The 12,210-nt window shown below is 33.7% G+C and overlaps 1 protein-coding gene across 1 annotated transcript; it reads right to left on the bottom strand.

The window, feature by feature from the left end:
- Positions 1 to 5,913: 5,913 nt before the first annotated feature.
- On the bottom strand, positions 5,914 to 10,656 carry LOC120292020 (ankyrin repeat-containing protein ITN1-like). Its single transcript, XM_039309874.1, has 3 exons — positions 10,540 to 10,656; positions 7,740 to 7,898; positions 5,914 to 6,522 (listed from the first exon to the last, which is right to left on the bottom strand). Exons 1-3 carry the CDS (start codon positions 10,654 to 10,656, stop codon positions 5,914 to 5,916), a joined length of 885 nt encoding a protein of 294 aa, XP_039165808.1.
- Positions 10,657 to 12,210: the final 1,554 nt, after the last annotated feature.

The following is a 12,210-nucleotide window of genomic DNA, read 5'->3' as shown; positions in this document are numbered from 1 at the left end:
CCGAGCCTCACCCAACCACCAACAAGGCTCGGCCTCACCCAGCTCATGGTGAGGCTTCTTCTTCTTCTTCTTCTTCTTCTTCTCTGGGCGAGGCTCAACCTCACCAAACCTCTTGCCTAGCCAAGGTGAGGCCGAGCCTCACCCAACCACCAACAAGGCTCAGCCTCACCCAGCTCATGGTGAGGCTTGGGTTGCCAACCCTCGTCTAGCTGATGACTGAAGGAAGGAGGAGTTGAAAAGGAAAAAAAAAAAAAAAAAAAAAAGAAAAAACTTTAAGAAAATTATTAAAATAAAATAGTTTGGTATAGAAATTTTAAGAGTTTTATCAAATATATTTCTATTCTAGGAATATAACTTATGGGTAGTATATCAAGGGCATTCAAATGCTAAAAAATTGTTCTCAGGAACAAAATAAATAATAAAAATAAAAAATCATTTATGAACAAAAATTCTTCTCAGAAACATAATCATTACCAAACGCACTATAAAAGTTCAAAATCATGGCAGATCTGAAGATAATGCCCAAACAACAAAAATACATACCCATCTGGATCCGACTTTTTATTTGTTGGTTTGTAGCTCAAGTTCACCGGTATACCTTTAGTTCAAAACAAAAGAGTAGGCGACGAGCCAGGTATGATCATCTTGAAGGAAATCAGTAATGAAGAGATGCGAGTGCAGAAAGTACGGATATTTGTATATCAATGCTTCCAAAACACTGAGCCTGGTTCCGCTGGGAAAGTGAGATTCCATCATCGCCAACACCCACAGTATAGATCTGCTTTCATGCTTTGTGCTTTTTTTTTTTTTTTTTTTTTTGAGTTCGAGAAACTATAATCTTTCTTGGGTTTCTTCTCCTTCTCGTATTCTCTCTTTGCCACTGACCTTGACCAAGACACCTGCCATTTGTTTGATCATTTGCCTGAGTGAAACCAGTGTACCAATCTTAGAAATGTTCATACATATTTATGTCTGGTTGATTGTTATGTGTTCAAACTAAGATCTATGTGTTCGATCTACTCATTATAACTTGGAATTTTGACCCTACAATCCACGGCCAAAATCCCCACGTACCATGCTTACTTGATCAGGATTAGTGTACCTTGATGTATGATCACTTATTGGATGTTAAATCAAGATTCATCTGTGCTAGAAGCTTGTCCGTTGATTGATGGCATTGATCTCGAGTTTCCTATGTTTCGGTTCCATCATGTACAAATCTAATCATTTGTTAACAATTTGCTTATAACCAGCTTGGTCTTAGTTGGTTGATGGTGTTTGTCTCGGTGTATGTCCATCTCCAATGCATTCAATTGCTGATGTGCTCACTGGATTGAGATGATACCAATGTGTTGAGTTACAGATTATGTCTATTCTGGGTGCGCTTGCTGTCCGTATGTCTCAACAGTTGCAGTCTTGTAATGTTGCAAGTTGATGCGCTGTTTGTTGATTTTCATTAGAAGTCTATGGTCCATGATCGATAATTCCCTATAATTGCATGGCGATTGAACTTCTAGTACGCTGGAATTGAATTCATAGTTGCTTCACATGCCCAGTATTTTCTATTTCAATGCAAACTTGGACTTTATATCTTCAGGAAGTCAATTGGAGATGTTGTTCGTGTCGGTTTGCATCTTGATTTTTGTCGACGAGACTTTAGAAGAGCGAGACCAGGACAGTTTGGCCATTTACCTTCTTTGTATGAACTTTGTGAGAATGCATAAATATATAGAGATATTTGCATGATATAATCCTGTCGTGTTAACTGGGGCGTGGTAACATGCCTAGTGCTCTTGAAAGATAAGCTTTGGTTTCACGAAATAATGAATAATTGTGCATGTGCGGCAGCTGGTGAGTGGTGGCAATGATTCTGAGGTGGTCGGAGCTATTGTCGGAGTTGGTCGTCGGTGGATTAGGACAGGTATGGTTCTACGCGTGAAGCCATTGTATGTGAGTTTCTGGTAAAGAATATGAAAAAATCTGAGTCAACGGAAGTCTTCACTTCAATGGTTAGTTTAAGTTGAGTCAAGATTAGAATGTTTAAGAGAAGATGAAAGAATGAAAGACTAAAACATGAAAACGAGAGGGTCAGAGAGGTGAGTTCAAGTGTTCTGGAGAAGGACCGAGTAATGAAATGAGAAAAAAAAAAAGATAACTAATAAAAAAATTTCCAAAAAAAAAAGAAAAGAAAATTGGATTAGAAAAATATGCTTTAATTAGGTTGTTAGATTTTTTGTATTAGTTTTAGCCTAGTTACATTCCATTAGAATTCGCATAGTTAGAAAAGTTGTATTCCTTGATTTTGTGTAAGTCATGTGATTATTTGCTTGGTTGGTGATTTGTGTGTTCATTTTAGATTAGATTGTGAATTCTTAGTTTTAGTTATATTCATTTAGGATTAGTTTATCTGATTAGTCCTGTTGAATATTATTAATTTAGGTTGAGACATATAATCGAAAAATTAAAAATAGTAAATTAAAAACAAAACTTCAAAAGATTAAAACAAAATCATAGTAAATAGCTCAGTTGAACTTAGAATTTATCTCAAATAAGTGTGTGAAAGTGTTGTAACCTAACTAACATCGACACCGACATACGACACACGACATGACAACACACGATATAACATACCGACACGTCGTTTCATAAAAAATAGATAATTTCGACATGCTAAAACACATTGTATTGTAACACATTATTTATTAAATTTATATTTTTATTTATACATTAATTTTGGTGATTATTTTAATCAAATTAATTTGATTCAAATTCACAAATAAATAAATAATAAAATAGACCCTAGAATAAATTTACATTAAAAACATTAATCTACTATTTTGTTAATATCATTCATTGTTTCAATTTGACAAATTCAACTGCACTCCAATAATCCATAAAACTTAGAAGAAAAAAAGAAGCAATCCATATTTTGGACTTGCATGTCGAGTGTGTCGAAGAAAAGAGAAAAAAAAAAAAACTTGAGATTAAATTGTATGTCATGAGAAGTGAGAATCGAAAGAGAAGAGAATACTAGCTTTTTTTTTTTTTTTCTTGACCCCTAATTTATTGAAAAATTTTAAAATGTGTATCAAAGTCACATATCATAATTAAAACTCGCATGTCGAAATTTTCGACTGGCATGTCAGAGAGTTTTGGGAAAATTAATCAGGTGTTGGATTTTCCGACATGTGTTGACCGAGTATTGAAGAGTGTCGAAAAATATCGGAGAGTGTTGGATAAGTGTAGAACCTGTCTCGACATGACACGAAAGTTTCCAAAGAGTCTCGGTACTTCTTAGTTTTATAACCTTAGAGAAATTTGAAAGAGACTAAATGAGCACTGAATATCATAAGGTCGAATTGGGACACCGACTTACGATGACAAGATGCTAACCAAGGGTTTCTCGTTTCTCTGAAAGTTTCGATAACCCTAATTACCCATTTGAAGAAAGGATAATGTCTAAAGTCAAGCTCATATGGGCTGTTGTCCTAAAACTTAATAACGAAGTCATATTATATTCTTTACCCGACTCGTAGTAGGTTACCTTACTGCATTCTAGTTTTTTACTTGTTCTTTCATTACTATCCCTGATGAATTAGTTGTGATTCTTTTACACTACATTTTGATAAAATGATTGTGTGAACACTTTTACTAACAAATAATCAAGTTTTAGGTACCAAAAATGCATTAGTTAGATAACTAATGTTATCAAATCCCCAACCTTAGATCTCCAGTTGCATAAAAAGTGATGTATTTTCCCATATCTCATTTGGTTTATAGCCAACCTCAATAGCCTAGAGGTGACTCTCTCATATAAAATTCTCATAGAGTTAACTGAATCAAAATGAAAGTCCCACATTGCACAAGGCATGAGTTTGAGAGAGCTGGCACAGATTGATGATCGTCGGTTCTTAACTCAACATTACTTAACTCAACATTACCTCTAAACCCATCTTTCCTAGACTATTCTAGAGGCTCATAACAAGTCATTAATTTTTACGCAAAATTTCAATGTAATCATCTCAACCAATTTTCACTAGAAATCATTGACTTGCGAGTGTGCCGCACAGGATGGCCAACAATGAATGAATTGCCATATCAGCAATTTTTTTATGATAATTTACTAGAATGACTACATTAAAATTTCACACAAAGGTTAATAACTTAACTGGCAAAATTGAAATTTTCGACTGAATTTGATCCATACTATAGTTTTAAGACTGATCGAGTAAATTTCCTAAATTTTTATGTGTATATAAATTTTATGCAATTGTTCATGCATATGTGGATTTTATTTTGAAATATATATATATATATATATATATATATATAATTAGATGGATGATTAAAGATCTATGACTGTTATAATTCCATGTGCTTTACAATTTAGGTGGAGAGAATCTTATATCTAATGTAATTCCAATTTTATAGTTCTTAAGATATAGTCATGCATCTGGTATCATGTCTATCATTGATATTCTTTACATAGAGATTTTTTTTTTTTTTTAATTATCAAACCATTCATCTCGAGAGCACGTCTGAAGAACATTAAATGTTTGAAAAGTCAATTTAATCATTGCCCATATTTTTGTAATTAATATTTTAAAGTAATTATTTTGTGTGTGTGTGTGTGTGTGTGTGTGTGTGTGTATATATATTCAATTTTGACTTATCTATATTATAATAAAGTTGTTTTTTTTTTTAAGTTGGTGGACAAATTCCTGAATCCAGGTTATAAAAAGAAAAATTACATGTGCATATTGTGGCAATAAATGATTGAAAGTAATTGTTATGTATGGATATATTATATTATGAAAGATCTATATAGAACTAACCATAAAAAATTTACAGCCGGTAGAATTCCATCTATTTTACAATTATTGGGAACAAAGTCTTATATCTGGTATAAATCCAATTGTCTTATAGTTCATAAGAATAAAGGCCGACATTTGATATAAATCTTATCACCAGTATTCTTTGTTTATAGATCCTCTTGTATATGAAATTGTCCGTCTCGAGAGCATCTATTAGAAAAATTAAATATTTTAAAATTATTTCATGAGGAAAGTCGTAATCCATGATTGTGCATATTACGGCAATGAACTGTTTAAAATAATTGTTTATGTATATATATAGGTTTGTGTAATATCTATAATAGAATAAGGGATTTTTTCAAAAGGATGAACTATTAAGTTGATGGAACAAATTCAAGCCTTTAAGCTATAAAAGGAAAAAATAAATGTTTGAAATGTTATATTCCCTGATCGTGCATATTTGGTTAATAAATGTTAAATATAATTGTTTATGTATGTATATATATATAGGTTTGTGAAATATCTATAATAGAATAAGGGCGATTTTTTCAAAAGTATGAACTATTAAGTTGATGGAACAAATTCAAGCCTTTAAGCTATAAAAGGGAAAAATAAATGTTTGAAATGTTATATTCCCTGATCGTCCATATTTGGTTAATAAATGTTAAATATAATTGTTTCCGCGGCGTAGAGATTCTATTTAGAAATAGCTGGACGTTCCATATTTAAGTTGATGGAAAAAAAAATCCCTGCATCTAAATTACAAAATGAAAAACTAAAAAAAAACTAATGTTTTAAAAAGTTACATTCCATGATTACGAATACTTGGTAGTAAATGTTTAAAATAGTTTTCATATATTTATAGACTTGACTTTGGTATATATATATATAGGATGACACTTTAAATTGATTAAATTATTCTATAAATGGATCTCCGGTAACAAAATATCAAAATCAAAATTTGCATAGGATAAATTTTCATATGCTTTGAGTAAATGCATCAAGTATTGCATTACACGCACTGCAACCAACTATAACGAACGCTTATTACCCTCAAATCAAATTCGTCAATCACATGATCTCGCCCAATAATTATGCCTCACTCCCAAATGCTATTGGGACGAAAGATGCTGGGTCCGTAAGTGGATTTAACCATTTGGTATAGCAGGGGAAGCTGTAGTACTACGAATAAAGCCACCGGGACAGAGGTCAGCAAAATAATGGGAATGAGAACCCACTCCACCAGTCTCTTATCCAGCACAATTGTGAGAGTTGCTGCGAAGGCCACCAGCATGAATGCCAAGGAAAGAAATAGAAAAGAAAGTCCCATTATGATCTTCTTAGGCAACGCTTCAAGAAAATCTTGCGCCTTACACCGCGATGTTAAGATGGCTAGGAATAGCAAGATGGCTGTCACAGAGAAGAACAAACCTAACACATCCGAAATTATGAAAACCAGGAAAGAATCCTTTCCTAACAACAACGGGACTCCACTTTTGTCATTATTCCCTCCAGGCACAGTGTATGCAGCAGCAAACAATACTGTGGCAATTAGAGCTGAGGTGATCATACATGAATTTGATGTGTCCTTCATCCACTTCTCTCCACTCTCAAGCAAATCTTTACGGTTCTCCACGAATGAAGTCCAAAATGTTTTACTCCCCATGTACCGGTCTCTCATGTCAGGGACAACCCAGCTTTCCACAGCCTAACAAACAGAGGAGTTTTGATAAGTGGATACGATGATGAACATTTAAATAAATAAATAAATAAGACAAACGAGGGAACATTATAAGGAGACCAAGACTTATCCAACGAAACTGCCTGGAGGTAAAGTCACATGTTAAAATCTAGATTATGTCAAAATAAAAGACAAGCACAACAAGTGAAGAGAGAGAGAACGAAAAAGAGGAACTTCTTATTATACCACTTCTATCATAAATAAAGTAATTAATATCAATAATAGATTCAATCTCATAGTTGAGGATCAATGTTTTCAGAACATACTTTAAACTTTCCTCTTAAATATTTTAATGAGAATTTGAAAGTGAGGAGAGTATAACTAGGTTGAAGAGAGAGAAACATTACATTGAAGAGAGGGATATTTTGGTAAGTTAACTAAAAAAATGAGTGCCTTAACCGAAATGGGAGTGCAAATAGCTAGGCTTATGATAATTATCATTAGGGGTGAGCATGGTTCAAGAGAAAAACCTAAAACCTGATAATCAAACTGATGGGAACTTGTCCAATTCTAGGTTCCAACTTCCAAGATATGCGTGGTAAGTTCTAAGTTCCAAAAATTAGGGAACCTATTTTCATGGGTAGTCCCAGATTCTAGGTTGGTGGAATTTAAAACATAGAACTTATAATCTAAAACAAGTTTTTGTGTTTTTCTTGATCCATGTTTTCAAGTGATCCTATGATATTTCCTGGCATTTGATAATGAGTGTTTAATCTAGGACTATTAGTCTAAGTTTCCATTTTATAATCGAGACTTTTACTTTGTTAATGTTTTATATTTTTTAATGTCTAAATATAAATTATGGTAAATAAATTGTAGCAATGAATGATGGTCATTAAAGGTGATAATTCACTCAATCGTTCAATTAATAATATAGGTTAGTCATTTTATTTTATTTTTTTTGGTCGGTTAATACAGGTTAGTCATTAAAGGTGAATTTCACTCAATCATTCAATTAATAATACAAGTGGAATTTATATAGTCTTTGGAACTGACTTTAGAACCTATAATAAGGTAAGTTCCAACTTTCAAGGTATATAGGATAGGTTTTAGATTTCAAAAAATGAGGAACTTGTTCCGACGAGTCAGTTACAAGTTCTAGATGGAACTTGTACAGAACCTATAATCGTTTATCTCTAATTATCATTACATGCAATATTCAATATATGCAAAGAAACACTTACCGTATACCATTGGAGTTCTCTTTGCATTTGAAAGGCTTCTCCGGCCTCGGTAGTTACTCCATCGAAACTACGATAGTAGTTTGCTGCTGCACTCATCATATCTCCCGAGTCTTGCTCTGAAGGCCCTGGAACTAAAGACAACTCATTGGTTGAGCTTACCTGCAAAAAGAGTCCGAGAGTCTTTTCTTGGCGAAACATCACCGCATATGTCGTCAACCTCTTATTATTAGGCGTAACCCAAATAAGCTCTGGGAAAAACTGAAAACAGAGCTTCAGGAAATCATCGAATCCCTTTACTGTCGCTCCATATAGATGTCGGTCGTCTAGGTAAAGAATGGAGATCTCGGTAGTGTTCATATAAGAGATTGCAATGCAAACTTGTTTTGCCAACTCGATTGCCGTCACATGTCTTAGCTTCACCTCGTGAACTCTCTTGATTATAGGAACTACAAAATGTAAATAAAAAAATGCAGGGGAAATGAAAATGAAAAGCGAAGGAGCGGCAACTGGATTAAGAAAAAAGTTCTCCAACTCTGGGTCTCAATTTCTTTTAGACACCAAATTGCATCTAACAACAGTCTGCTAGTTGTCATAATTCACCGCATCTAGAGCTTGCGTTGGCAGGTGATTGGGAAAACGATCTCATTCTTTCTTTTTCTTTTTTTAATTTTTAGGAAAGCTTTTTTTTTTTCTCCTTTGGGATTCTGTCCTCAAATGCAAACAGTGGCGATTGCTGATGCGACGTACAAAAAAGGTATCAAATCAATTTGGCATTTTCCCAGAAAAGGTTTATATCATGTCTAAATGAAAAAAGAAGAAGGTAAAAGCGATTATAGTGCAACTGAAGAAAGCGATCTGCCTTGAAGTTTAAACGAGGCTCTATAATTAAGACAATATAATTATAAGACTTAACCTGATAGAACAACTCTAAAAATAGCCATGCTAATGACGTCTGAGTAGCTAGGGTAAATTACAATAGTCTTTGTAGATATAAGATTATTTTAGACGATATAATTAAAATATGTACAGCAGCTACTAACAAAAAAATCATATCAATCGTACAAACCATTGTATTGGTATTTATGCCCAACACGAGCAAAATATTTTTCTTTCTCCACTTTGTCTGTCTCTAACAAAACCAAAAATTCCACATGAGGTCACATAACGGTACATGCCTGTTCAAGTTTACTTGTTACACCAAAATGACATAGTAAGCATTTGGTTTGGCTTTTGCAGAAAGTCTTTGGAAAAATGCAAAAGATTTTAGGTTTCGTCAGTTTCATGAAAAATGTAACAATTCTGGAAAACGTTTTCCAGGAAGCCATATTCTAAGAAAGTGATAATATTTTTCGGTATTTGGCCAAAACTTACAAATGAGATAAAATATATATATATATATATATATATATATATATATATATTCTGTCATTTGGTATAGAAAATCTCATTTGATTTTCCTTTATGCTCTTATTTTAATTTATGAAGTATTGCCATTCTCTGGGAGCCTTCGTGTCGTGTCGGAGATTTTGATGTGTGTTCAATACTCGGTCAACAAGTGTTAGAAGGTCAACCCTCCCGATATTTGAGTTTGGAATTTTGACACGTGATTCCGACACATATAGAGTCAATTTTAAAATTTTCAATAAAATGTAAATGTTTAAAAAATAAAAATAAAAATAATCAAGGGGGAAAGAAGAAAACCTTTATCATCTCTTCTCTTCGACTCTTACTCCCATGTCACACAATTCACCCCCAAGTTTATTTTTTCTCTTCTCTTTCGGCACGTTCGACACACAAGTTTAAAATGTGGATTGCTAGTTTTCGTTTTCATCCAAGTTTTATGGATTATTAGAATGAAATTGAAACAATTAATTATAATAACAAATGGTGGATTAATTTTTCAAGGTAAATTCATTCTAGGCTCTTTTTTATTATTTATTTATGAATTATAATCAAATTAATTTAATTAAAATAGTCATAAAAAAGGTAATTTATCATGTTTATATAAAAATATACATTTAATATATAACATATTCCACGTACCGAATTCTTTTTTTTTTTTTTTATAAATGATATCTTGACGTATTGTGTTGTGTCGTGTCCCGTTGCATGTCGCATGTCATTGTTAGTGCTACTTAGCCTTTAATAATATTTTTTTCTTTTTTTCTTTGTAAAAACATAGAATTGTTATTTATTTCTTTTATTTGTTTTCTTTTTTTCTTCTTCAGCCAATCGCCAACGACAACAAGAGTTGGTGATTGGCCTCAAGTGAGCCAAGCCAAGCCAAGCCAGCCTCGGGCAAAACTCCATCTTGCTAGATCCGGCAAGAGCAAGCTCACCCGAGACCAATGAGCTCAAGTCTCGCTAGATTGGCAAGCTTGTCCCTTGCCTATGTTCAGTCGTTGTGGCTGGCCGAGGAAGAAGCAAAACGGAAATGAAAGAAACAAAAAATTATTAAAAATTATTTTTTTTTAAAATAAATTTTATTAAAAATCTGATTTTTAAATAAAAATAATAAAATATCGATTTTTAAAAAAATAAAAAAAATCAAAAATTCTATTTAAGTTTTTTTTTTTTTAAGAACGAATGTTTCATTAATAAAAACTCAAGCTCAAGCATTGACAACTCATGCACGACCTACATGGATTGAAGCTTAACTATTGGGGACTAGAGCTCCAAAGTTGGGGCTCAAGCCTAATCCTTATCGATGCAGGTACCAGGGCATAGGGCATAAGCACCATGGGCTTGGGCCGGCCTCAATGGACTTGGGCATAGGCTTTAGGGGCTTGGGCCTAGGAACCAGAGTCCTAAGGCTGGCCTCAATGAACCCATATTCGATCTCAATAGACTTGTGCCCGAGCGTTAGAGACCTCGTCCCGGCCTCAATAGACCTAAGCTTGGACCTCGATGGACCCATCCCCAGCATTGGAGACTAGGAACCAGAATTAGAATTCTCATGTTCAAATATAGAATTTCAAGTTCAAGCACCAATACCTAATCATATTTTTAAAAAAAACAATCAATTTTTTCAAGAAGGAAATCATTTTCCCAAATTTAAGCATAGTTTTCCATTAACTAAGAAAACATCTTTCATTGACTCATTTTCCTAAGCAATTCAAATGTCGGAAAATAGAAAAAAAATTCTTGAAAAATATTTTCCATGTAACAAACAGAGCCTTAGGTTAAAGAGATTCTTTAAAATGCAAGTAGTGTTTAGTATATTGTAAAGAAAAAATTTTCTTGAAAAATATTTTCCATGTAACAAACAGAGCCTTAGGTTAAAGAGATTCTTTAAAATGCAAGTAGTGTTTATTATATTGTAATTTAAAAGTGTATTGAGAAGCAACGTTGGTGTTTGGGAAAATCACACTTTGTGAGGACTTCCGTTATTTTTTTAGAAAAAACCTCAAATTAGCAAAGGGCTCAACGATCAGCAGCTTGAGACCTTTGCTGACAACATTGCACGAGGTTAGGACATTTCTGGATTTATGAAAGTTTAGCGATGGTAAAGTTGGAAGAAAAAATAGTTTAGCATTCTAGAAATGCTCAAAGGTCAAAGCACTTCCAGACTTATCTTGATTTAAAGACCCTCAAAGGCTTTTGGAAATGCAATTGCATCTCTCTAAAAACTCTTCAAAAAATTTATTACACAGTACTTGAATATGTGCAAGGGGCTTTAGAGTACAAAACCCTTTGGGAAAATATATCATGAAAGGGTCTATGTTCAGAGCAAGAATTTAACAAATGCAGGCATTCAATCCCCTTGCGGTGCCCCTCTCAGGCCTTACCCTATCGGGACCAACTTTTAGGATCCAACTAAACCCTTATTCCAAACATAAAGCTTTCTGGCCTTTGTTTCGGTGTACAAGATCCATATGAGGGCGAGTGCAAAGCATACTACCAGGACAAGGTGCTATCTTGCCGTTCTAAGATCTCTAATACCGCATAGAAATTTGAAGTGAAGAAGGGAGCATTAACTTTGCATGGTTTAAGCACACAAACACACGATTTTATTGATGAATGCTACTCTTTTGATGCTAGAAGATAAAGACCTATGACATGGTTATGAACCCTATACACCATTTAATAGTGCAAGGTAGCAACAACAGAATCTACTACTTAGGAGGTCCACTAATTTGGAGTTGAACTTTAGGGTAGTGAAAAGTAAGTGCCATATTGAAATTTGAAAAGAGAGCGACATTGTTCCAGCATTCAAGATAGTCTCAACTGTATCAATAACTTTTAATTTGATAAAAATACACAACGACACTATTTTGTTTCCCTTTTTGTTCATTCACTAAAATAGAAGAAGAATAAGGTACAAGGCTAAAGGGCATTTTGGGGGCATTCAAAAGTTGGGTGAAGATGACAAGTGCAACTACAAGTAAAAGTTGTGAATAAGTTTTGGGAACTACAGGATCTTTTTAGTGGCAGGTGGTGTTTGGGCTAATTTTCGCGTGCGTAAGTAGTC

This window comes from Eucalyptus grandis, chromosome 3 (assembly GCF_016545825.1).
Source record: "Eucalyptus grandis isolate ANBG69807.140 chromosome 3, ASM1654582v1, whole genome shotgun sequence".
NCBI lineage: Eukaryota > Viridiplantae > Streptophyta > Magnoliopsida > Myrtales > Myrtaceae > Eucalyptus > Eucalyptus grandis.
This window is presented reverse-complemented; position numbering and strand designations above follow the sequence as displayed.

What these genes read in the sequence shown, in the direction of transcription:
- LOC120292020 (XM_039309874.1), bottom strand. Translation starts at nt 10,656, where the DNA reads ATGGGTCCATCGAGGTCCAAGCTTAGGTCTATTGAGGCCGGGACGAGG. An exon ending in AGGCCAGCCTTAGGACTCTG is followed by an intron (nt 7,899 to 10,539) that starts GTTCCTAGGCCC and finishes CTCTTTTTGCAG; the next exon opens with GTAAGCTCAACCAATGAGTT. An exon ending in GAGAACTCCAATGGTATACG is followed by an intron (nt 6,523 to 7,739) that starts GTAAGTGTTTCT and finishes TCTGTTTGTTAG; the next exon opens with GCTGTGGAAAGCTGGGTTGT.